Source organism: Oryctolagus cuniculus, chromosome 11 (genome assembly GCF_051225735.1).
Source record: "Oryctolagus cuniculus isolate XC-2025 breed Fujian yellow rabbit chromosome 11, ASM5122573v1, whole genome shotgun sequence".
NCBI lineage: Eukaryota > Metazoa > Chordata > Mammalia > Lagomorpha > Leporidae > Oryctolagus > Oryctolagus cuniculus.
The window spans coordinates 53,451,854-53,477,165 of record NC_142877.1 but is presented as its reverse complement, the minus strand read 5'-3'; the positions used below and the strand labels follow the sequence as shown (position 1 = coordinate 53,477,165).

Genomic DNA, 25,312 nt, shown 5'->3' with positions numbered 1-25,312 from the left:
TCAGTGTCCAGAAACCTTACTGAGGCCAACGGTCAGCTGATCAAATCTTCCACTTGGTTTTAAGGACTGGTGCTTTAAGACCCTTCACACATTTCCCGGCTTACGGGAAGTTCTATTCAACCGAATAGGATTAACCTGGGGCAAGCTGCAAACTTTTGCTGCTTCTCATTGAACTTACCCTACCTTTTTTGTCCTAAACCCTTTAAGAATTAAAACCGTATAGACTAATTTTGAGGTTTCATTGGACAGATGTTTGGGCAAGAAGGATTTTATTCATTTATAGGGATTAAAAACTACAAGTGTTTGAGTAACCTTTGAAGGGGTGTTCCTATTGGTGCTGAATTTTGCCACTTTCTCATCCTGTTTTGGAGACATTTTCGATCCTCATTTCTCCCAAAGACAAAAATGTTTGGTTTTTACCAAGTCCACTTTTGATTCTGTTTTTCAATGTATTATTTTAAAATCTATGTGGATTTCTAGTTTCTTTCCCAGCTAATTAGTCTACTTAGATGTGAAAACCCCTCAACATAGAGTAGAAACGTGAGCTAAACAGATCTCCGGTAAACCCCACCTTAAATATTCAGAGGAAAACTCTTGCCATTTGAATCAAGGAACATTCCCTCTGCAATCATTTTGCTTGGACTTGGACTCTCTGAATTTTGACTAGGTTTGCAAAAAAAATTTTTTTTTAAATAAGCCATAATCTTTTACTGCTGTGTTGACTCAACTGTAGACTTTAAGGAATTCTTTAATGGTTCTGTAATAGCTGTGTAAATGGCTTTTCTGTACCACTTCTGAGCTCCACGGGTGAATGCCCTGGCCGGAAATTAAGTCATGGAATTGGCACTGAATGATTATGAAGCAAAACCTTCACCCATGCATATCTGCGTTAAGACTCACCACACCACACAGGCACACGAGGTTTGAAATTTCTGCCCTCACATTCCCCCCATTTTCCCTACCTTCAGTGAAGCCCCCTAGAAGTTATGGAAGTGCAAAGCACCAGAAAGATACCAAATTCAGTAAACAGCCTCAAAGAAAGACAAATGCGCTAGAGTTGTTTTTGCAAGGTGGTTTGGGGTCGCACTGTGGGTGAGAAGGCCTCCCACGTGAGACCCTCAGAAGCATAGCTTTGAGTGCCAGAATCTTCCTCCTGGTACTGAGAGGGCCTGTGGTTCGTGGATGGTGCCCAAGCTTTGCTTTTTGGCAGAGCCTGAGATGTCCCATGTGATACAATACAATGTCTTCCTTTTGTAACTCAAGCAGGTAACTCCCAGGTTAAGAGTGAGGCCCAGCAGCCTGTCCACCCCAAGCCGCTGAGTCCAGATGCCAGAGCCTCCAGCCTCTCTGAGAGTTCTCCTCCTAAGTCAGTGAAGGTATGATGCCCAGGCATCCCTGAGCCTGCTAATGGAGTCAAATGCACCTTTAATTGTTACACTGCGTTCACCTGTGATTGGGCCAAATGCGCACCCTTCAGCCAATCCTCTGTTCAGGTATTTGGGCCAAGAGGAAGAGGTTAACTAACATCTCTTCAGTTTGAAATCTGAAACACTCTGGAAAATTTTAAGAAAACAGGAGTTAAAATAATGCAACTTTTTTTAATGTCCGAGTTCATAAATCTGTGAATGGGTGAAGCCTATAAAGTGGGAAATATGAAAAAAATCTGTTAAAAATCTGCACTTTGGGTGGAGATGTGCAATGTGCAATGGTGAAGACGGTGGCTCCCTGGCCTGAGGATCTTCACCATGGCATGATTGGTTGTTAGATTTTTCTTTAAAGATTTATTTTTATTTATTTGAAAAGCAGAGTTACAGAGAAGCAAAAGCAGAGAGAGAGGTCTTCCATCTGCTGGTTCACTCCCCAGATGGCTGCAATGGCCAGAGCTGTGCTGATCTGAAGTTAGGAGCCAGGAGCTTCTTCCGGGTCTCCCACACAGGTAGCAGGGGCCCAAGGACTTAGGCCATCTTCTGCTGCTTTCCCAAGCCATAGCAGAGAGCTGGACTGGAAGTGAAGCAGCCGGGACTTGAACCGGCGCACATATGAGATGTTGGCACTGCAGGTGGCGGCTTTACCCACTACGCCACAGTGCCGGCCCCTGTTAGTATTTTTAAAGAAAGGATGTATCGGGCCGGCACCGCGGCTCACTAGGCTAATCCTCCGCCTAGCGGCGCCGGCACACCGAGTTCTAGTCCCGGTTGGGGCGCCGGATTCTGTCCCGGTTGCCCCTCTTCCAGGCCAGCTCTCTGCTGTGGCCAGGGAGTGCAGTGGAGGATGGCCCAAGTGCTTGGGCCCTGCACCCCATGGGAGACCAGGAAAAGCACCTGGCTCCTGGCTCCTGCCATCGGATCAGCGCGGTGCGCCGGCCGCAGCGCGCTGGCCGAGGCGGCCATTGGAGGGTGAACCAATGGCAAAGGAAGACCTTTCTCTCTGTCTCTCTCACTGTCCACTCTGCCTGTCAAAAAAATAAAAAAAAATTAAAAAAAAAAAAAAGGATGTATCCACTAGGATGGGGGTTGGCCAGGCCAATTTCTGTAAATTCAGCATTCAAGCAACACTTAATACCAGATGTAAGTATTATAATATTAGATGCTAAGGAATGTATGGAAGTTTTTATATGCTAAGAAAATTTTACAAGGCTATTCAGTCTCTGGTCTTCTTGTAGTCCCCAGATTTTGAAAGGAACAGTGTTTGAAAGGGAACAGTGTTCCCTTTCTCTGAGCAATATATATATATATATATATATATATATATATATATATATATATATATATATACATATTGCATAAAAGTAAGCCCCCCAAAAAGGTGTTTATTTTTTTAAATACCCTCCAAGACTAACTGAGGCTTATTAGCTGACTTGCTTTCTTGGAGTGCTTTGCCAATGCCGTGCTGCCTTACCTCTCTGGATTCAGAAGCAAACACACCTCATGCTTCTTTAGTGTCCTTCTCCTCTGAAGTAGTTGGGTTCTATTTTCAAACATTTCAGCTTTTGAGAGAAACTCAATAGATAGGAATTAGTTTTAAGGTGGTTTGTGCTGCCCCAACCTCATGCCCGTATCTGCCATGCACCTGTCTCTTCATTATGTGTGCCTGGTGCCTCTGCGTGAAATTTTGGTTCTGAGAAAGGTTGAAGGGAAAATGTAAGTGAGGGTTTGGAACAAAGAAGGAAAGGGGAGAATCCAAGATTTAAAGGATGAATTTAAAAGGTAGAGGGATAGGAAATAGGAAACAAAAAAAATTTTTTTTTAAGATTTATTTTATTCGCCAGCATCCATATGGGTGCCAGGTTCTAGTCCTGGTTGCTCCTCTTCCAGTCCAGCTCTCTGCTGTGGCCCGGGAAGGCAGTGGAGGGTGGCCCAAGTCCTTGGGCCCTGCACCTGCATGGGAGACCAGGAGGAAGCACCTGGCTCCTAGCTTTGGATCGGCATAGCACCTGCCGTAGCAGCCATTTGGGGAATGAACCAACAGAAGGAAGACTTTTCTCTCTGTCTCTATCTCTCACTAACTCTGTCAAAAAAAAAAATTATTTATTTGAAAGAGTGACAGGGAGAGGCAGGGAAAGAAATCTTCCATCCATTTAGTCATTCCCCAAATGGCCCAGAGGAATACAGGAAAATTTTAAAGAAAGCTGAGATATAAGGGGCCAGCACTGTGGCGTAGTGGGTAAAATTGCTACCTGTAATGCTGGCATTCCATATCAGAGCAACAGTTCAAGTCCTAGCTGCTCCACTTCCAATCCAGCTCCCTGTTAATGAGGCTGGGAAAGCAGTGGAAGATGGCCCAAGTACTTGGGCCCCTGCCACCCATGTAGGAGACCCAGAAGAAGCTTCTGGCTCCTGGCTTTGGCCTGGCCCAACCCTGGCCATTGTAGCCACCTGGGGAATGAACCAGCAGGTGGAAAATCTCTCTCTCTCCCCCTCTCCCCCTCTCCCCCTCTCCCCCTCTCCCCCTCTCCCCCTCTCCCCCTCTCCCCCTCTCCCCCTCTCTCCCTCCCTCCCTCTCTGGATCTCTGGATCTCTGTGTGTGTGTGTGTGTGTGTGTGTGTCCATCTCCGTCTCCCTCTCTCTAACTCTTGACTTTCAAATAAATAAACCTTAAAAAGAGCTGAGCTGAGATGTATGTGGATATTAATGTTTATTGGAGAATGAAAGGTACAAAAGTGTCAAGAGAAAGCGAGGACAAGATGAACTCCCTGCGTTATCACAGTGATTGGCTCTGCATATATGTTCAGCCTATGTGTTTCCATGGAAATCTGCTCAGCCTGCCCTCAGCACTTTTTTTTCCCAGCAGAAGCCACGGGGTTACTTTCCCCTCCAACAGCAACAGCCGCCCAGATACAGATCGCTGGTTGTGGTTCTGGGATCAAGAAGTGCCAGCAGATTTGACTTAATTGTGGGTTCTTTGTAACCAACCAAGGGACCCGGCAAACTAAAATCTGTCCTGAAGAATATTCAAGCTCTCCACATAGTCTTCCTTCCCTGCCTCAGAGGAACAGGTCTCCTCCCAGCAGGCTAGACTGATCTGTACTGAGTTGAGATCCCTTCTGATTCAGACTGAGCTGATGAGGGCTGTATGTGCATCAGAGAGAGAGGACAGCGGCAGGGCCGTCTGGTACCTGCCTCAGACCCACGCGTGCTGCCTTGGCCTGGTCACTGAGCAGTAGAAGGCAGACAGCCTTGTTATCACAGACTTGTCCCTCAGCTTGTGAGCATTGTGTTAAAACTGGAGGAAAACAGGCCTGGTTGCCTTTGTTTGCCTGTGTTCCAAAGCTCCAGTGGCCATGGTGCACAGAACCTGGGCTGAGACCCAGTTACATCTCTACGTATTTGTGCAAGAGCAGTTTGCTTTCTCTTCCTCCAAGTTCCCCTTGCAGTCTGGCAGGCAAGTAAAATGCTTTCCGTGGGTGTTTATGGGAAGACCTGCTGGCGTGACTGGTCTCATGGATATAGACCATGCAACAGAAGTTGTTTCTCCACTTTGGAAAATTACATAAAGCTAAGAATAAACTTGTTCACTCAGAATAGATTTTTGGGTCCCACACATCCTAGAAAATAACTGTTCCTCACTGCCTGCCTGTCTGTTATTGAAAATAGGACATCTAAGGTAGAGACTCAATTCCTTTCAAATTTTAGCTTTATTAAGTCTTTAAAAGTTAGGATTTTTGTATACTTTTGTTTTTTAAAGATTGATTCATTTATTTGAAAGGCAGAGTTACAGAGAGGCAGAAGCAGAGAGAGAGAAAGATCTTCCATCTGCTGGTTCACTCCCCAAATGGCCACAATGGCCAGAGCTGAGCCAATCTGAAGCCAGGAGCCAGGAGCTTCTTTCAGGTTTCCCACATGGATGCAGGGGCCCAAAGACTTGGGCCATCTTCCACTGCCTTCCCAGGCCATAGCAGAGAGCTGGATTGGAATTGGAGCAGCCAGGACTTGAACTGTTGCCCATAAGGGATGCTGGTGCTGCAAACAGTGGCTTTACCCACTACGCGACAGCACCGGCCCCACCTTATATACTTTCAACACTAGCTCCAGAGCTCAGCTGATGAGACTTGAGTTAAGAAAGTTGTAGTTGTTCTCAGAACAGAGCTCTGTAGACCCTGTGAGAAGGATCAGGCCCTTACTGCTTAAGAGACTCAGAGGTTTTTTGTTTTGTTTTAAAGATTTATTTATTTGAAAGGCAGAGTTACAGAGAGAGAGGAAATTGAGGGGAAGGTGGGGGGAGCGCTTCTATCCAGTTGATCAGCCCCCAGATGGCTACAACAGCCAGTACCAGGCCAGAGTGAAGAGCCAGGAGCTTCTTCCAGGTATCCCATGTGGATGGCAAGGGCCCAAGGACTTGGACCATCTTCCTCTGCCTTCCCAGGAACATTAACAGGGAGCTGGATTGGAAGTGGAGCAGCTGGGATATGAACCAGCACCCATGTGGAATACTGGTGTCAGAAGTGGTGGCTTTACCTCCTATGCCACTATGCCAGCCCATTTCTGTTTTTTAAAGATTCAGTTATTTATTTTTAAAAGCAGAATGACAGAAGGAGAGAGAGACAGAGATATATTCTACCTGCTGATTCACTCCCCAAGCGGCCACAACAGCCTAAGTTGGGCCAGGCCAAAGCCAGGAGCCAGGAATTCCATCTGAATCTCCCTATTTGAGTGACAGGATCTCAAGCAATTGGACCACCCATCCACTGCCTCCCCAGGCACACTAGCAGGGAAGTGGACAGGAAGTAGAGCAGCTGAGATGCAAACCTTTGCATTGGGATGCTGGTGCTGTAAGCGATGCCACAACACCAGCCCAGGTTTCTGATTGTCAACTACACTGCAGTAAAGTTGAAGGGAGAGGGAAAGAGAAAGACTCAGAGATCTTTTTTTTTTTTTTAAGATTTATGTTATTTACTTGAAAGAGTTACAGAGAGAGGTAGAGAGAGAGAGAGGTCTTCCATCTAATGGTTCACTCCCCAATTGGCCACAACAGCCAGAGCTGCACCGATCCGAAGCCAGGAGCCAGGAGCTTCTTCTGGGTCTCCCACACGGGTGCAGGGGCCAAGGACTTGGGCCATCTTCTGCTATTCCAGGCCAGAGCAGAGAGCTGGATCGGAAGAGGAGCAGCCGGGACTCGAACTGACACCCATATGGGATGCTGGCGCTTCAGGCCAGGGCGTTAACCCACTGCACCACAGCACCAGCCCCCTGACTCTGAGATCTTTTAAGCTTTGTGTCCCCCCATTTGAAAGAAGTCTCCCCTTAAATGTTTCCAGAGGGGAGGACAAGACAAGCAGACGTGCTCCATCTGAGAACACCCGTTGTCTCCACTGTGCCCAGTCCTGGACAGCCCTGTCCTGGGCTTCTTCCCTGGCTGGTCCTGCTTGTGGATGTAGAGAGAGAACTCAGCCACGTGCTCGAGAGGGCGTGCGTTGCAGTGCCCCTCGTGGTGCCCTGCCGCTGTCCCTCCCTGGGCACAGGGTGGACGCTTGTGTGCTGTTTTGCAAAGCTACCAGAATTATGCTGGGAGGGCATCTGGGGTTTGCTTCATCTGCTGCTTTTCCAGAACACTGCCCCTTCCTCCTCCTCTGTGTGCAGGTCAGTCTTCCTAAGACAGGAAGAGCCCCCACAATGCTTTCACAGGGTTCCACAGAGAGCCAGGGGAAGGGTTAAGGCTGTCCAGAACCGACACAACCATGTACTACTGTGTGGTGAAGAATTTTAGTTCTATTACTGGATATTTTGCACAGATGGGGAGGAGAGAAGGAAAGACATTTTGTGGTGTCCTACCGGGCAAAATAGAGACCCGACATCAATACAGAGTTTTCTTCTGGTTTCACTGTGTCTAAGGGCTAGTTAGCCTCACTGTCTGTTGCCGGCTGCTGCCCCTCCCCAACACACCCACACCAACTGGGATCTGCATTAGACTAGAAAATACACGGGAGGCAAGAAGGTGAAAGAATGCAGGGGCAGATTTATTGGGAAAATAGCTGTAAGTGGATGCTCACCAGCGGAGGGATCTTCGCTCACATGGAAAGGCAGAGTTTAAGGACATGCATCATTCACGCACCGCCCCACTCAGCCCAGAGCAGCGTGAAGATGCTCTCTGCCTATTTGAGTTTGAAGCAAAGTGAAGACTATCAGATGTTCAAAGTGCTCTTCCCCAAAGGGTTTCCTTCCACACGGAAATATAACATTCCAGGACAATGGAGAACATGGCTCTACTGATGTGTGGGTCAAGAGTTCTGAGTTTTAATTCTGTGGCTGACAGCATGAATTTCGATAAGGCACCTGACATCGCGGTCCTTTTGTTTCTAGCATGTGAAAAATGGTGGGCAAAGAGAGGAAAAACATTTTGTGCGAACAGGAAAAAATACAGATATTGCAAAGATAAGAGCCATCTCACACTCAGAGGCAGTGTTTGAAGCCTGGCCGTGCCAAGTCTGAGCATGCCTGGAGGCATAGGCAGGATGCTTGCCAGGTCCACGATAATGGTGATTTCTGGGCACTGACTATGCTTCCTGTTGTCTGAATAGGCATGGGGGGCAATTACAGGAAAGTGGCTGAAAGCCCAGGATGGAGAAAATAAAGGGAACGGACAGCCACTGGGACTTGGCATTTGTTCATGTCGGGATCCTCCTGTCTTTTTGAAACTGTGAGGTCCCTTGGGCAGCTGCTGTGTAAACCTTAAATAATATCCAGAAGGCTCAAGGGGAGGACTTGAACATGAACACTGGGAATCTGGTCGTCTGGCTGGCTGGAACTCGTGGTCACTTGCTTGTATGATCTGGCAGTCTATGAATTTGAAGTTAAAGAAGAGGCATGAATTCTCACTTGTGTGGCGGAAGGCCATGCTAAAAAGAGCCATTGTGGGTCAGGTGTGGGTGTCAGGAAGACGCTAAAGAATTGGGAATGATAACACTCGCTGTGTAGGTGAAAGCTCCCAAAAGCGTGCTCTGCTGAGCTGGGAGGTGTTCCAGCCGCAGGCAGATGCGGCAAGGCTGACTGTGGCCACAAGGAGCAGGTACTTGAAAAAGAAAGCAAACGCGGCCTTGTTCTTCGATCTGAGTCTGCGTTTCAGCGCACCAGGCCCATCGAATGCTGTGTATTCACTGGAGGTTCCTGTTTGTCTCTTCCAGCTTCTGCTTCCTGCTCCCGGTACCTAATTTCTGCTCCTGCCTTCCACTTTCCTCCTAATGTGAGCTCCACTTTCACTTCCTCTCGGGTTCTCCTTTCTGTTCTCTGGGCTGCGCCCTTGCACAGTGTTTGTGAGGGAGGCAGGCTCTGACCCCCCATCACTCCCCTGTAGCAGAATCACACCCACTTTTCTTAGCTCATGTGAAGTTTCTGCCTCCTGCTCTGTCGCTACTGACCAGAATGAGTATTTAGTCCCCTAAATCCAGTTCAGGGGGAAAAAAAAAATAAAGAATCTCTTCTATGTAACTGAAAAATGTTTTTGGTCTGACAAGTATGTTTTTATTCTGAGTGAACTGTGATTTGTACAGACTGTCTCCAGTGACCTCAATTGTACCATCATACCTAGATTTTTATGTTGCATTTTAATGTGTGTCCTGCATGCTACACAAGGACCTGATCCTTTTAAGTGAAAACCTAATCAAAATTATGCAAAGACATCTCCATTTATGTTCTATCTTGATAGAAATGTCCATAATAAGGGGGCCAGCACAGTGGCACAGTGGGTTAACTCCCTGGCCTGAAGTGCCGGCATCCCGTATGGGCGCCGGTTCGAGACCTGGCTTCTCCTCTTCCAATCCAGCTATGTTATGGCGTGGGAAAGCAATAGAAGATGGTCCAAGTCCTTGGGCCCCTGCACCCTCGTGGGAGACCTGGAAAAAGCTCCTGGCTTCAGATTGGCGCAGCTCTGGCCATTACAGCCAGTTGGGGAGTGAACCAGCAGATGGAAAACTGCTCTCTTCCTCTCTGCCTCTCCTCTTTCTGTGTAAGTCTGACTTTCAAATAAATAAATCTTAAAAAAAAAAAAAAATGTCCGTAATAAGGAAAAAAAATTCTGAGCCCAAAATAATTCGTTAATTTTTTCCAAGAATGTTCAGTACAGTGACATTGGGTCACATCTAAATACCTCCCTTGGGCTTTGATTTTTTTTTTTAAGATTTATTTTATTTATTTGAAAGACAGAGTTATAGAGAGAGGTAGAGACAGAAAGAGAGGTCTTCCATCTGCTGGTTCACTCCCCATCTGAGAGTCATTTCTGCTTAGATTTGTTCCTTGGTTATTAAATCCCTTGGCTCTCATTTGGGCATTTATCACTAATTTTACTAAACTCCCTTTTGTAAATCTCGCTTTCTACTCATATTTCCTATCTAAATCCACCTAGAAAACCACCCCTTGCTTTTGCTTTTGCTTCCTAGTGAATCATGTGGCAACTGAACTAGCAATCTGAATTTTTTAGGGGCCTACTTTCAGATTTTTAAATCAAAATGCTCTTTTACTCATAACCTGTTTCATTGTAGGCTTAAGCACTCAGGTCCCGGACCTTGGGGCCAATTTGCATTATTTACCACCATGAGCATTTGTTTTTGTTTTTGTTTTTGAGTGCCCAAGCAGATCTTGGCAGCAGAGCATCTCCACAGGCTGCTTCCTACGTCTACTGGTCCAAGTGGTTGTTTTGGGCAAGTCTAGTGTGACGCACACATATGGGCTTTTTACTCCCCTCCCCTGCAACTGATAGCCATGTAACCATTTCTTTTTCTTTCTTTCTTCCTTTTTTCTTTTCTTTTCTTTTCTTTTTTTTTTTTTTTTTTTTTTTTTTTTAAGATTTACTTACTTATTTGAAAAGCAGAGACAGATCTTCTGCTGGTTCACTCCCCAAATGACTGCAATGGCCAGAGCTTTGTCAGTCTGAAGCCAACAGCTTCTTCTGGGTCTCCCAAGTGGGTAGAGGGGCCCCAGGACCTGGGCCATCTTCTACTGCTTTCCCAGGCCACAGCAGAGAGCTGGATTGGAAGTAGAGCAGCCAGGACACAAACCAGCGCCTCAGGCAGAGGCTTAGCCTATTATGCCACAGCGCCAGCCCCAATAGTTCATCTTTTATAAATGATTCCTTTCATTTGTCAGTTTTGACTTTTTAAATATTCTTCCCAGCTGATTGATCAGGTCAAAATCATAAGCAGAGGGGAGTAAAAGATCCTTTACTAAAATATCTTTTCCTCCTTCCCAAAGTCAAATGTTCTTGCTCTCCTTGACATGCATCCCCTTCAGTATCTGTTCTCAAGGAAGTCTGCCCTGCTGTGACCTGGTACTTGAGTCAAACTCCCTTCTTCGGTATGTGAGGACATTTTCTCCCAATCCGTGCACCCTCCTCCCTGTCCCCTGGTCCTTTCTGTGCATACCATGTGTGTGTGTGTGGTTATCTGAGCCTTTCTCTGCAATGCAGTCCCAACTCTCCCAGTCCTCCATGGCAGCTGCAGCCAGACAATTTGGGAAAGGAAGCCAGGAGAGCCTCCCGGCTTCAGTGAGTCAATGGATAGAACTGTAGCACGGTTAGTGCTCCTACGAGAATTGACAGACCAGCTAAGGGAGTCCTTAGGTCAAGTAAATCCTAGGACCCAACTCAGCAGAGTGCTAACACATCGCTACCTAAACTAAAGTTGCACTTTTCCTTTTTCTAGAAGTTTCAGGTGCCTGTGAGAGAGACCTGCGTGGAATGTCAGAAGACAGTGTACCCCATGGAGCGGCTCCTGGCCAATCAGCAGGTGTTTCACATCAGCTGCTTCCGTTGCTCCTATTGCAACAACAAACTTAGGTAACCCAGTCCTCTCTCTCTATGGGTGGCACTACTGTTTTTTTGTTTTGTTTTGTTTTTTGTTTGTGTTTTTTTTTTGTTTTGTTTTTTTGACAGGCAGAGTGGACAGTGAAAGAGAGAGAGACAGAGAGAAAGGTCTTCCTTTGATGTTGGTTCACCCTCCAATGGCCGCTGCGGCCGGCGCGCTGCGGCCAGTGCACTGCGCTGATCCAAAGCCAGGAGCCAGGTGCTTCTCCTGGTCTCCCATGTGGGTGCAGGGCCCAAGCACTTGGGCCATCCTCCACTGCACTCCCAGGCCACAGCAGAGAGCTGGCCTGGAAGAGGGGCAACTGGGACAGAATCCGGCGCCCTCACCGGGACTAGAACCGGGTGTGCCGGCGCCAGCCGTCTGTGGCTCTTAAAGCACTGATACTCTGAATAAAGTCAGCAGCATCATTTAGCAACAGATCTTTCATATAAAATGATAATTTTATTTGGAGATACTTGGTACCTTGATATGTTAATTTCCTTGTTAGAACTGAAGCTTACTCAACACAGGTTGTAGGTAAAAACCCCTGTGACCTAATTTAGTAGAAAGTTTTCCCTTGGTGTCCCAGAGTCATAAAGTTAAGAAATCTCAAGGGGCGCCGGCATTGTGGTACAGCGGGTAAAGCCGCCGCCTGCAGTGCCAGCATCCCCTGTGGGTGTCAGTTCGAGTCCTGGCTGCTCCACTTCCGATCCAGCTCTCTGCTGTGGCCTGGAAAGCAGAAGAAGATGGCCCAGGTCCTCGCACCCCTGCACCCACGTGGGGACCTGGAGGAAGTTCCTGGCTTCTCACTTCAAATTGGCTCAGCTCCAGCCATTGTGGCCATTTGGGGAGTGAACCAGCAGATGGAAGACCTCTCTCCCTCTGTCTCTGTCTCTGCCTCTCTGTAACTCTGCCTTTCAAATAAATACATAAATCTTTAACAAAAAAAAAAATCTCAAGGGGTTCCTTGCCTAAGCCATTACCTCAGGGGGTTCTAAGCAACGTATAAAAGGTAATAACACCAATAATAATCCCCACAAACAGCATATGTCTTTCTCTATCTTGTTTCATTTTAGTTTTTCCCTGAGAAAATAATGATGTATCATTTTTTCTAAGTAAAGCAAAATGCAGATATACATGGGACAAATTGGAAAAATATTCCCTAAGAATCATTTTAGTCATAGAGTCTTAGAGAAGGAAGTAACCAAGATGTCACTTTCTCCAGCTTTCCTTACAGCACAAACATTTGTTCTAAAATAGTTTATTTTTGCTATTGTTGTTTTGCTTTTAATTCACTTGAGAAACATAGAGACAGGGAGAGACATGGACATAGAATTTTTGCAGCCACTGGTTCACTCCCCCAAATGCCCACAACAGCAGCCCCAGCCAAAGCCCTGGTAGAGTTAGCGTTATAGCATAGCAAATTAAGCCATTTCTTGGGATACCTATATCCCATAATGGAATGGTGGTTCTAGTCCCAGCTACTCCACTTCTTTAAAAAAAAAAAAATTTATTTGAAAGTCAGAATTACACAGAGAGAGAAGGAGAGGCAGAGAAAAAAGAGAGAGAGAGAGAGAGAGAGAGGTCTTCCATCTGCCTGTTCAAATCCCAGTTGGCTGCAATGTCCAGAGTTGCATTGATCCGAAGCCAGGAGCCAGGAACTTCTTCCGGGTCTCCCACATGGGTACAGGGGCCCAAGCACTTGGGCTATCTTCCACTGCTTTCCCAGGCCATAACAGAGCTGGATTGGAAGTGGAGCAGCTGGGACTTGAACCAGCACCCATATGGGATTCTTGCACTGCAGACAGCAGCTTTACCCACTATGCCACAGTGCTGGCCCCATGCTATTCCACTTCTGACCCAACTTCCTAGTAATTGCCTGGGAAGGTACAGGAGATAGCCCAAGTGGTGTGGAGGAGAAGCGAGGAGATTCATGGCTGGGGGGGTGGGGATGAGAACCTTCTAGAACCTTCTCAATTGAGCCCCTGCCACCAATATAGGAGAACCAGATGAAATTGTTGGCTCCAGGCTAAAGTCTGGTACAGCCTTGCCTGTTGTGATCACGTAGGGAGTGAACCAGCGGATAGAATATCTGTGTGTGTGCATGTGTGTGTTTCCCTCTCTCTCTGTCACCCTTTCAAATAATAAATAAAATATTTAAAAAGATTTAACCTTACATCCACGTGGGAGACCCAGATGAGACTACTGGCTCCTGGCTTCACTGTGGCCATTTGGGAAGTGAACTAGCAAATAGAAGATCTCTCTCATCTTTCCCTTTCTCTCTGTAAATCTGACTTTCAAATAAAATAAAAATAAGTCTTAAAAAAATAGAAGATTCTCACTTAGTATCTTCTAAATATACTGGAACTGCTCAATTTTAGCATGCTGGTGCAAATGAAAGTCTAAAGACTTGCTAAGTTTATGCTCTTTTTCCTTTAATAACAGTCTGGGAACATATGCATCTTTACACGGGCGAATCTATTGTAAGCCTCACTTCAATCAACTCTTTAAATCCAAAGGTAACTATGATGAAGGCTTTGGGCACAGACCACACAAGGATCTGTGGGTTAGCAAAAGTGAAAATGAAGAGACTTCAGAGAGACCAGCCCAGCTCCCAAGTGCAGGGGAGGTCCTTCAGAGCCCAGGGGTAGAAGATGCCCCCATCGCTAAGGTGGGCGTGCTGGCTGCAAGTATGGAAGCCAAGGCCTCCCCTCTGCGGGAGAGGGAAGATAAGCCAGCGGAAACCAAGAAGCTGAGGATCGCCTGGCCACCCCCAACCGAACTTGGCAGTTCAGGCAGTGCCTTGGAGGAAGGGATCAAAGTGTCCAAGCCCAAGTGGCCTCCTGAGGATGAAATCGGCAAGCCTGAAGCTCCCGAGGACATAGACCTGGATCTGAAGAAGCTACGGCGGTCTTCTTCCCTGAAGGAGAGGAGCCGCCCCTTCACTGTCGCGGCTTCGTTTAGAACCAGCTCTGTCAAGAGCCCGAAAGCTTTGTCCTCACCTGTCAGGAAAGGCTGGAGCATGTCCGAGCAGAGTGAGGAGTATGCGGGAGGAGCAATAGCAGAAAGGAAACAAGTGGAAAATACTAAGGCCTCCCAGAAGAATGGGGGTGTGGGGAAGACAAGCTGGCAGCACAAGGAATCTAAAGGAGGGGTGGTGGGGAGGAGAAGCGAGGAGATGCATGGTCTTGAGGGGGAGGATGAGAACCTTCTAGAAAATGGTGCAAATTTAGATGAAGATGATAACCACACGAAGCAGCAGTCTCCACTGGAACCTAAGTCTCCCAGTTGGTCCAGCTTTGTAGACAACACCTCCACTGAAGAATTCACTGCTCAGAACCAGAAATCCCAGGATGTGGGATTCTGGGAGGGAGAAGTGGTCAAAGAGCTGTCTGTGGAAGAACAGATCAAGAGAAATCGGTACTACGATGAGGATGAGGATGAGGAATGATGAATTCGCAACCGCGCTGGGCCTTAAATGAATGTTAGTGAGCCACTGCCCTTTATCCAAGTGATGCCCATAAGCAGGTGTCTTAATTTACATGGACGCAACTTTGGAAGAGAGCTTCGACCACCAAAAGAGCCCCATACAGCAGCTTCAGTGAACCCATTCTAAATGCTGGTGACAGCATTCCTTAAATTCTGCACATTAGCAGTGCTGATACACAGAAGTGCTGTAAAGTCTTCTAACAGGGAAACATCTAGCTGATCCAGTGATGTAGTCCAGATCCCACTGTATTTCCCAAAAGGCAATATTAAACAGATGATGAGCCGTGCATTGTTAGACTGCAAATACTACTATGGAATGAGAGAACACACAGAAGGGACTTAGAGACCTAAACATTATGACTGGATGCACTTTAGTACAAAGCACACATTTGTATATTTTCAAAGGAATACCACTTCAATTTTTTAGGATTCAGCTGTTAAGGGATCATTTATTTAGTCTTCTTAAAAAAGTTTTAGGTGAATTTTCTTACTCTCAGATGTATGGGGAATTGATTTTGGTTTGCTCTCTTAGACTCCATCCTTGTTCCGATGTAATACAGCCATCTTTTCAGAACAGCTTTTTGAGGCAAGTAGAGAACCTACCAGCATGCCTTGGTCCTTGGCGAGATCTCTTGTCCCCCACACCCGCAGTGGTTTTGCCAATGAGTTTGACCCCAAGAGACCGACTTGTTTTCTGGTGGTCTCTTTCATGCTTTACTGAGGCTACAATGTCATTATCCACCACACTCCATGTTAGAGCACAGTGCGGAACTTAATGGAGGAGATACAGAAAGAACCGCCTTAAACTTGTTCTACTTGTGATGTCTTCTTTCTGAGGACTGATTTTTAAATACTTATCAGCTCTGAAATATATTGGTTTTTATGGTAGATAATATTCCCAGGATGATAATAAACCAATGATTGGCCTTTTTCTTGGGATGATTTTCTCTAGTATTAAGGCTTTGGAACACTGGGGCAGGTCACCGATTTGGGATGTCCGCATCCCATGTTGGGGTACCTGGCATCAAGGCCCGGCTCCACTTCCAGTTCAGCTGTGTGTGCCCTAGGAAGCAGCAGGTGATGACTCAGGTGCTGGGAAACCTGGATGGAGTTCCTGACTCCTGGCTTTGGCCTGGCCCGGTCCCAGCTGTTGCAGGCATTTCAGGAGTAACCAGCAGATGGAAGATTGATCAATCTCTCTCTTTCTCTCTCTGCCTTTCAAATAACCTTTTTTAAGTCTTTGGAACATTATCAACTTGAGTACATCTGTACATAATCGATATTCCAAATTTTATGTGCGGGAGGGAGAGGTGTTTCAAGCTATAGGCCCTTCTTTGTACTGCATTTCTAGAGATTTAGTCTGATATTTTAGAGATGTAAAATATTTTGCTTTCTTACAGCCTTGCTTAGTCTGAAACATTTTTATTCAATAAAGAATTTAATTTACATTTGAACTTTTCAATGTGCCTCTTAAGTTTTTTTTTACATTGTTACAGTCTGTTGGGATCTAATTTTACTTTAGCAGTTTGGGAAGAAAAGACAAATGGGTGTTTTAGGTAGAAAAGGCCTATGAATACATGTTGCCACTAGATGGCGATGTTGTACTGGTCGTCTGCTTTCATCCTCCCTGAAAGAAGACAAAATTTTTTCTGAAAAATTATAAGCGGCTTGGCAAGAGAATTAGTGTGTGTGTTTCAAATGAGCTGTTTGCTTTACCAATATAAAATCCACTGTGCCCAACATTTAATAATCCACCTCACAATGATACCTAAAAGGCAAGGGGAATTTCTACATGTCTGTGCTGGAAAAGGAGTTTCTCCACTTGAAACTGGGACATTTTTGTTGGTTAATTTCTTTACCTGGGGTGCTCTTGCCCCTACCCTAGGCTGACGTCCTTTAGAAATCCCTCTTCATTAAACAACCTAGATGCCCCTATATCGGCATATAAAAGATCCAATCAGCTCTCTAAATGAATACAACCTTGTTTGGACTTGGTAGACAGTAGAATGAGGTGAGTTTTTCTATTGATGAAGCAGGAAAAGAGGCCAGCTTGGGCCTGGAGATGGTTTACAGAGACTGATTGTGACACTTTGCACAGCCAATTGCTTTCAACAACCTGCTGGTGGGATCACTCGGCCAAAGAGAAAGCTGCATCGACTGCTTTCATTGCGTGTTTCAGAGCAGTATGTTTCCTAACAGCCAAGAGGAAGGATAAGGAATGACACAGGTGCATTTTTCTGAGGATAGACCAAGATCACTGTGCACTGGTGCCTGCATGCCAGGTTGGGGTATTCTGTTTCTTGGGGCTCTGATTTAAATTCTGCGAAGGAAGAGGAGGTTTACTTCAGTTTAAACTGTATTTTTGAATATAGGGTAGTTAACTTTTTTTTTGACAGGCAGAGTTAGAGAGTTATAGACAGAGAGAGAGAAAGGTTCCCTCCGTTGGTTCACCCCCCAAATGGCCGCTACGGAGCCAGGTGCTTCCTCCTGGTCTCCCATGTGGGTGCAGGGCCCAAGCACTTGGGCCATCCTCCACTGCCCTCCCGGGCCACAGCAGAGAGCTGGACTGGAAGAGGAGCAACTTGGACAGAATCCGGCGCCCCAACCGGGACTAGAACCTGGGGTGCCGGCGCCACAGGCGGAGGATTAGCCTAGTGAGCGGCAGCGTCCACCGCTTGCTAAGGTAGTTAACTTTTAAGCTATTGCTGGTTTTGAATGAAAATGGCTTCAAGCAGTGGTTCTGAGTTAGAAATCAGAAACCAAACTCATGGTCTCTACCCCCTGCCTCTTGAAATCAGAATCTTTATGATTGGCCCCAGAACGCTTTGCTCCAACTCCCTGTGGGATATGAGACAAGCCAACATTTGAGCTGATGCATGCTGAAGTTTGAAAAGCCGAGAGGAAGCAAACCCTAAAGTCTACTCCTTGGGACGGGCTGTTTTTTCTTCCTCTCCCTTTAAAACCCTTTAAATGGCATAAGTATGCCTCCGTAGTTAGAGTTACTTTATCTGTTCTTGAACCAGAGGGAGAGATTTAGTTCTTTTAAGCATTTTTTCTCCCCTCTCAGATCATTCTAGATAATGTTTGGTAATTAACCTTGTGGCCAAGTTTTAACCGACAGGGTTCAGGGTTCTCAGGCATGCGGGGGACAATTTAGTTCAGCCTTTTGAACGTGCGCAGTCTATGGCTCCCCTTCCTAAGTAGATTCGCAAGAGTTCGATGTTCACTGTGGGAAACTAAAGTTAAGGAAATTTATAGGATAAGAGCTCGGAGTTCTAGAGTCTGCAGACTTTCTGTTTACTTCTTATCTGTAACCTTGGGCAGGCTGTTGGCCTCTTTGGACTAGTTTATTCCTCCATAAATTAGTGGGGATAACAAAATCTCTTTCATAGGGTAAAGGGTTGAAATAAAATGCTGCGTGCAATACCTGCCACATAATTATTAAACACTGGCCACCATTTATTTTTTTTTTTGCCTCTATTTTCCTTTGAATATCTCGCTTTTCACAATACTTTACCCCATGAGAAAGATAAAAGGATTTCTTTTAAAGCCTGCTTTTTTTTTTTCCCCTGAGGAAAAGTTTCTAAATTTAAGGGATGAAGCCGCAGTGAAAAAAAGGTCGAGATGCTGGCGGGTTACAAAGGAAGGGAAAGATGGGAAGCAGAAAGACCTTTGTGGTGAGGAGGTGGGGCCGGCTGAGCAGGCGAGACAGTCCGGGCAGAGAGGGGCTGGGAGTGGAGACAGGTGTGGACGGTCCTGCTGGGAGCAGGAACGCGCTGGAGTGGCGGGGCCAGCCGAGAAACAGGAATGTCCCCATAAGGGCGCTAAGCCTGAAGCCAGGGGTGTGGCAGTGCTCGGGAGCGCGAGCGAGGAAGAACAAGACTCGAAGCAAGAGGAGGCGGGCCCTGGTGGGCGGGGCCAATGCTGCACGGGGGCGGGGCTCCAGGGCCGCGCTGGGTCCGAGTCCTTCCCGAGAGGGGGCGTGGCCAGGGCTGCGCGGGGGGCGGGTCCGGGGCGGGGCTCCAGGGCCTCGCTGGGTCCGAGTCAGAGGCCCGGGAGGGGGCGTGGCCAGGTTTGGAGGGCGGGGTCCCTCGGAGAGGCAGCCGGGAAGTTGGCTGTGAGGGAGGTGGGCGGGGAGGCGAAATGGGCGGTGAAGAGGCCCGGCCTCCCAGAGCCGAGCTGAACTGTGCCCGGGACCGAAGGGGCCGGAAGGGGGTGGCCGCAGGCCCGACCCCGCCCCGGGGCTGCCTCCCCGAGGGTTCCGTTGGCTGTGGCGGCAGCTGAGGCTGCGGCGGCGGTGGCGGCGGCGGCGGCGGCGGCGGCGGCGGCCGCGGGGCGGGCGTAAGATGGCGACGGCGGCGGCGGGAGCCCTGGGCCTGCTGTGGGGCTGGCTGTGGAGCGAGCGCTTCTGGCTGCCCCAGAACGTGAGCTGGGCCGACCTGGAGGGGGCGGGCGACGGCGACGGCTACCCGCGCGCCCGGCACATCCTGTCGGTGTTCCCGCTAGCGGCGGGCGTCTTCTCCTTGAGGTTGCTCTTCGAGCGGTGAGAGTCGGCGAGCTGGCGGCGCGGAGGGCCGGGGGGCGACCCGGGCACGCGGGCTGGGGCAAGCCGCCTTGGGGGAGCCTGAGGGCCGGAAGCAGAACTGGAGAGAGAGCCCGGAAGCTGGGGCCGCGGTGCAGGATGCTCGCGGCGTGGCCGTAGTGGGAGTTTGAGCCCTGGGCAAGTGAGAAGGGCAGGGTCCGGCTCAAGATCCTATCCCGGGGGTCGCCTTGCGGAGGATTTAGGCCTCCTCCCAACCTTCAGGAATTCTGCAGGCGAGGAAGCAGCCCCGGCAGAGACCCCCTAACCGAGGAGAAGGAAGGGCTCAGTAGAGCCACTTAGTTGGGGTCTTGGAACCCGAGGGATCACCGCAAGGGCCAGACGCTCTCAGCAAAAGGAGTGGGTGCGCAAGGATCTACGTCCCCCCCCCCCCCCCCGGCACTGTCGTTTTCTGAGAGTTGGGGGAAGAGTTAGGCCCTTGCGCCTAACTTGGTTTGTCAGCTCGAGGACGTTTATCAGTAGGACCGTAGAAATCTGGTTGGAAAAGGGTGTGGTGGAGCCCAAGGCCTCCAATGTGCGGGACATTGTCAGATTAGCTGCAGAACAGGCCTTGGGGACCTCAGCGGCAGGAGAAGGGGTCGTCTTGAAGGGATGGAGAGCCGCGGGGGACATTATGGGAGCCGAGTGGAAGCCGTCTTCTAAGTAAGGTTAGCAGGGTCGCTGCCCACTTGGTTCAAGCGTGTTCTCTTGGTAGAAGTGACTTCTCCCTTCTTGGAGTGAGTGGATCATACACGCTTGCTAAAATATGCTCCCTGAGGATTTGATGCGATGATTTTGTAATGGGAGCTTACAGCGGTGGATGATTTTGATCAAATCTACTCGCATAGGGCTTAGGTAATGAGGGTGGCATCATAACATCGTCTTTGCCTTTGGCCTTTAACCAGAGCGGTAATGTTTGTAACGCAGAAATACCTTTTCTAGGATGGTAGCATACTGCAGAAAAAGTCATGGTACTTCCTGAAAAGGTCATAACCTGTTTTGGATTATTTCAGTGATGTGTGGAACATTTCTGATTCGTCCATTTATTCGTAGTGTTTGTCTATCGTCATCAAACTGCTGTACCAAGGGCCAAAAAAGGTTTTTTTGTTTTGTTTTGTTTTGTTTTTAACTGAAGCATATGAAAACCAAAGGTCTTTTCTGGATTCCCCAGGAACTTAGTGATGCAGTTTTTTAAAGTATGATCATAGTGTTAGGTATTCCCAGGTAGGGGCATAGGCCACTTTTCTCTCAGATTGGGAGTAAAATAGATCCAGGTATTCTGTTCCTTGGTATCTGTATATGAGGGCTGAAAAAGAGAAAGGAAAGAAAATGACAAAGAAAATACAAGATTGAAGACCAAAAGAGAAAAAGAGAAGTCTCTGCTTTTCATATGAAAACATGCAGGCATCTTCCCCATGTTAGTGCTGAGAAGAAACAGCTGGCTACTTCTAAATATTTAATAGAAATTTGTGTATCTTTGGATTCCATAGGGTTTCATCAGGTGGCTGAAGATGTATATCTATCCCCTGACAGAGGTGCTGGAAAGGATCTTTGACCTGTGGGAATTCTATCTGGATGTTTCTATGGTACTCCAGTGTCAGGAGAGTACAGAGTGATGGGAAGACTGAGTTGAAAGCATTCTAGTATGGTGTTTCTTAGCTAGTAAGAACAGGCGTGTTGTTTGTTGCGTGTTTGCTCTTAGGAAAATTTTAACCCTAGAAGCAGTCTTGCCATTTTGTGTCTCAGCTACCTCAGTAAGTAATTAGAATTGACTTCTGGGTTACGAGTTCCGCTCCTATGAGTTTTCCATAAAGGGACCAGAAACTACCCTTAGAGTGGAGTAAAGGCCATATCAGAAATACAGGGACAATTAGTCTTTCCCACATTATCCCATTTCTCAAATCCCACCTAAATATTTAGTTTTTAGAAGGAATTCATGTAGTAATCATAGACCGTTAAGATCTAGAAGTCCCACATCCCTTTTGCAGATAGTAGAAACATCCTATGCTTTCAGAGGTTGGAGGAGGAGCTACAAGTAAGATCCAGGTTTTTTTCCCCAACTCAGTGCTCATTCCACTGTATAAACATGGCCATCCTTTCCTAATCCCTAATCCACCTTTCATATGGTAAGATTTAACCTCCTGTTCCTCGTATTCCAGGATAGGAGGAGCGCAAATCCATGCTCATCCCAATCTTAGTTATTTGATATGATGCATTTGACTTGAACTTTGCATTTTGGGGAGGAGGTTTGGATTATTACTATAAACTTTAATATTAGGTAGTCTAATGAGTATTTCACTCCTCTCTTATTAATGGTCTCTGTGTTTTCAGGAATCTCCCAAAGAGTAAATACGCTCTATAGAGTTTGGAGTTATTTCTTGCTTTCCTTTCCTTCTCATCCTTCTCATAAATGCTCACACTGAGCATTTATGATTTTGAGTTTTCCCCATGTCCTAAAGAACTGGAGCTGCATCTGATGAGGATGATTTGAAAAGCCATCTGACCATAAATAAAGTGTTTGTATCTGACTATTTGTTTTATTAAAGAACTGCAGAGAGGCAATTATTACCTGCCACAGAGCAGAAGGTCTCCTTTGTGGGCCTCTGTTGACTGATTGCCTTGTGGTGGCCTGTACCTTGCACAATGCCTCCTCAACTGTAGCATATGGTCAGCAAATACTGAATGAGAAGGGTTCAGTCATCTGAGATGCCCAGAGGAGAACCTGGTATCTAGATCTTCAGTCTGAAATAGATGTTTGGCTTAATTGAGAGAGGTAAAATTCTAATTCTTTGTTTCTGTTGTTAAGCTTCACCATACCACATTTGCAAGCTGAACACTTCCACAATATCTCTTTCTTCTCTCCTCCAACATTCTTACACTACCCCCACACTTTGTCACAAAGAGAGATAAAAAACTCTTCCACTTGTTGCGTCTTTTAATACCATGTTGCTGATTGAAATCAGAGGGAAAGAGTGGTCCAACCTAGGTCTCTTGGGTCTGACTTCAACGAATTTTTGAAGAGAAAATTTTTTTAAAACTTAAGGTCTAGTCCCTTGAACTCTTTTTTTTTTGGGGGGGGGGCAACTAGGAGTTTCAGACTTAACTGATACTATCAGATCTGGACAAGCTCATTTATTTGGAGCGTGGCATTGTGATAGGAGCTTTTTGTTGGCAGGAGAAAATTATTTTGTGATTGATACAGAAGATGGATGAGCACTTCACTGGGTTTATTCCAGTCCCCTCGTATTACTTAAAGGTAACCTTCCTAGGGCATGTCAAGAACCGTCTAGATACCATTCTCTGTCGCTAGGGACTGAACAGATTAATTTGCTGCCCGTCATGTAGCTGATGGCAGGAGAGGTGGTGACTCACTTTCTTGTGCGTGTTCTTTAATGATTCTTTTCATCTCGAACTTGGAAGCCTTGCTACCTCTGCTGCATGTTGCGGTTTTTTTCCTGCTCTTTCCACTTCCGCTATCTTAAGTGGAGGATGAGCTTTCTTTCTCTTCCTAACAGGCCTGTTGCCTTCCTCCCAGGTTTGCCATTTTCACAGCATTGTGGTGCAGCATCTGTGTGTCCTCCAGAGAGGAGAAAGGCTTTGGGAAGAGTGGCCGTAGCTGCTGACTCGCTGTAAGGGAGCCAGCCCATTCCACTGCATCCCTAAAGGTACTCTGCAGGCATCCCTGCATTGTAATCACAGAATTCTGTGAGCTTTGCAGATGCAGCCGAATGAGATTGGCGAACGTGGCCCCATGGCCCTGCCCTTATCTAAGGGCTCACCTCTTCATAAGTTACAGATGGCCAGAAGCCTTCTTGTCCCACCCCTCTCTGGGAAAAGCTCTTCTCACCAGCCCTTGCTCAGTGGGTGTGGACGCTCTGCAGACAGCTCTTGAATACTGTGCTGCCTGAGGTTAGGTTCCTGCCTTATCCCTGGAGACAGCATACTTGTCAGTGCAGAGAAACATGTCGTATTTTTGCAGCAGCCACTTCCTGATGCAGAAGACTCAAGTCTCCTGATTGGTAAAGAAGAGATTAAAGGGGAGGCAGCAAGTAAATCTATACCTTACTTACAGAGTACAACAGGGAGATACACCTGTTTTATCTAACTCTATGAGGTATTTTTAGGCAAATAAAATGTGAGTTTTGGCCCATTTGTGTGGATCCACTCTTTATTTCATCATTAGGTAAGGTAATTAAGGAGTTACTGCAAAAGGAGTTAAATATAAATACAACTTTTTTTTTTTTTTTTTTTTTTTTTTTTTTGACAGGCAGAGTTAGTGAGAGAGAGAGACAGAGAGAAAGGTCTTCCTTCCGTTGGTTCACCTCCCAAAATGGCTGCCATGGCTGGCGCTGCACCAATCCGAAGCCAGGAGCCAGGTGCTTCCTCCTGGTCTCCCATGCGGATGCAGGGCCCAAGCACTTGGGCCATCCTCCACTGCACTCCCGGGCCACAGTAGAGAGCTGGACTGGAAGAGGAGCAACCGGGACAGAATCCGGCACCCCAACCGGGACTAGAACCCCGCGGTGCCGGTGCCACAGGCAGAGGATTAGCCAAGTGAGCTGTGGCTCTGGCCAATACAACTTTTTTTTAAAAAAATCTTTTTTTTTTTTAAAGATTTATTTGAAAGGTAGACTTACAGAGAGAGAGGGGGAGAGATAGATTTTCCATCTGCTGGTTCACTCCCCAAATACCTGCAATGGCTAGGAGCTTCATCTGGGTCTCCTACATGGGTGCAGGAGCCCGAGTCCTTGGGCCATCGTCTTCTGCTTTCCCAGGTTCATTAGCAGAGAGCTGGATCAGAAGTGGAGCAGGGACTGACGCTGTGGCATAGCAGGTAAAGCCACCGCCTGCAGTGCCAGTATCTCATATGGGCGCCAATTCGAGCCCTGGCTGCTCCACTTCCCATCCAGCTCTCTGCTATGCCCTGGGAAAGCAGTAGAAGATGGCCCAAGTCCTTGGGCCCCTGCAACCACATGGGAGACCTGGAGGAAGCTCCTGGCTCCTGGCTTCAGCTCCTGCCATTGCAGCTGACTGAGGAGTGAACCAGCAGATGGAAGACCTCTCTCTCTGCCTCTCCTTCTCTCTGTGTAACTCTGACCTTCAAACAAATAAATAAAACTTTAAAAAAAAAGGTATGTGGGAAAAATGGAATTAAAGTTTATAAAAAAAATAAAGTGGAGCCACCAGAATTCGAACTGGTGCCCAGATGGGGTGCGAGCATTGCAGGCAGCAACTTAACTCATTACACCACAGTGCCAGCCCCTAAAAAATCTTAACAATTTTCTTAGATACAAAGAATAACTCCCTCTTAATTAATGTAGAACTGTGCTGTCTAGTAAGAGTCATAGCTGCATGTGGCTTTTGGGGATTTCAGATGGGACAAGACAGAATTGGGATGTGTCATTAAGTATAGAAAATACACTAGATTTAGAAGGCTTAGTATATGGGGCTGGCACAGGTAGAGCCATTGGCCTACAGTGCCAGCATCCCATATGGGCACCAGTTTGAGTCCAGGCTGCTCCACTTCCTATCCAGCTCTCTGCTATGGCCTGGGAAACAGTGGAAGATGGCCCAAGTCCTTGCACCCTTCACCAAGTGGGAGACCCGGAGGAAGCTCCTGGCTCCTGGCTTCAGATCGATTCAGCTCCGGCCGTTGCAGCCAACTGGGTAGTGAACCAGCGGATGGAAGACCTCTCTCTCTCTGCCTCTCCTTCTCTCTCTGTGTAACTCTGACTTTCAAGTAAATAAATAAATCTTTAAAAAAAAAAAAAAAAAAAGAAAAGAAAAGAAAGTTACAGAGAGACAGAGACAGAGAGAGAAAGAGGTCTTCCATCCACTGGTTTATTCCCCAAATGAGTGCAACAGCCAGAGCTGAGCTGATCCAAAGCCAGGAGCCAGAAACTTCTTCCGGGTCTCCACGCAGGTGCAGGGGCCCAAGCACTTGGGCCATCTTCTACTGCTTTCCCAGGCCACAG

The 25,312-nt window shown here is 47.1% G+C and overlaps 2 protein-coding genes across 23 annotated transcripts in view; both read left to right on the top strand.

Annotated features, from left to right (window-relative positions):
* LIMA1 (LIM domain and actin binding 1) overlaps nt 1-16,220 on the top strand; it is a 99,063-nt gene extending 82,843 nt beyond the window's left edge. For 5 of the 11 annotated variants that reach the window (XM_051846273.3, XM_051846271.3, XM_089308318.1 and 2 more), the window contains 3 exons: nt 1,267-1,376; nt 11,129-11,262; nt 13,715-16,220. In XM_051846273.3, the coding sequence (XP_051702233.3) occupies nt 1,267-1,376; nt 11,129-11,262; nt 13,715-14,720 (1,250 nt within the window). In that variant the 3' untranslated portion in view covers nt 14,721-16,220. Of the gene's footprint in view, nt 1-1,263; nt 1,377-11,128; nt 11,263-13,714 lie in introns of all 11 variants that reach the window. The other 6 variants (XM_089308317.1, XM_089308315.1, XM_089308316.1 and 3 more) reach the window with 2 other exon arrangements.
* Nucleotides 16,221-18,892: 2,672 nt separating this feature from the next.
* Nucleotides 18,893-25,312, top strand: part of CERS5 (ceramide synthase 5) — a 35,004-nt gene continuing 28,584 nt past the window's right edge. For 3 of the 12 annotated variants that reach the window (XM_070052217.2, XM_070052213.2, XM_070052216.2), the window contains exon 1: nt 18,957-19,301. In XM_070052217.2, coding sequence (XP_069908318.2) covers nt 19,105-19,301 — 197 coding nt within the window. In that variant the 5' untranslated portion in view covers nt 18,957-19,104. Of the gene's footprint in view, nt 19,302-25,312 lie in introns of all 12 variants that reach the window. The other 9 variants (XM_089308313.1, XM_089308311.1, XM_070052214.2 and 6 more) reach the window with 8 other exon arrangements.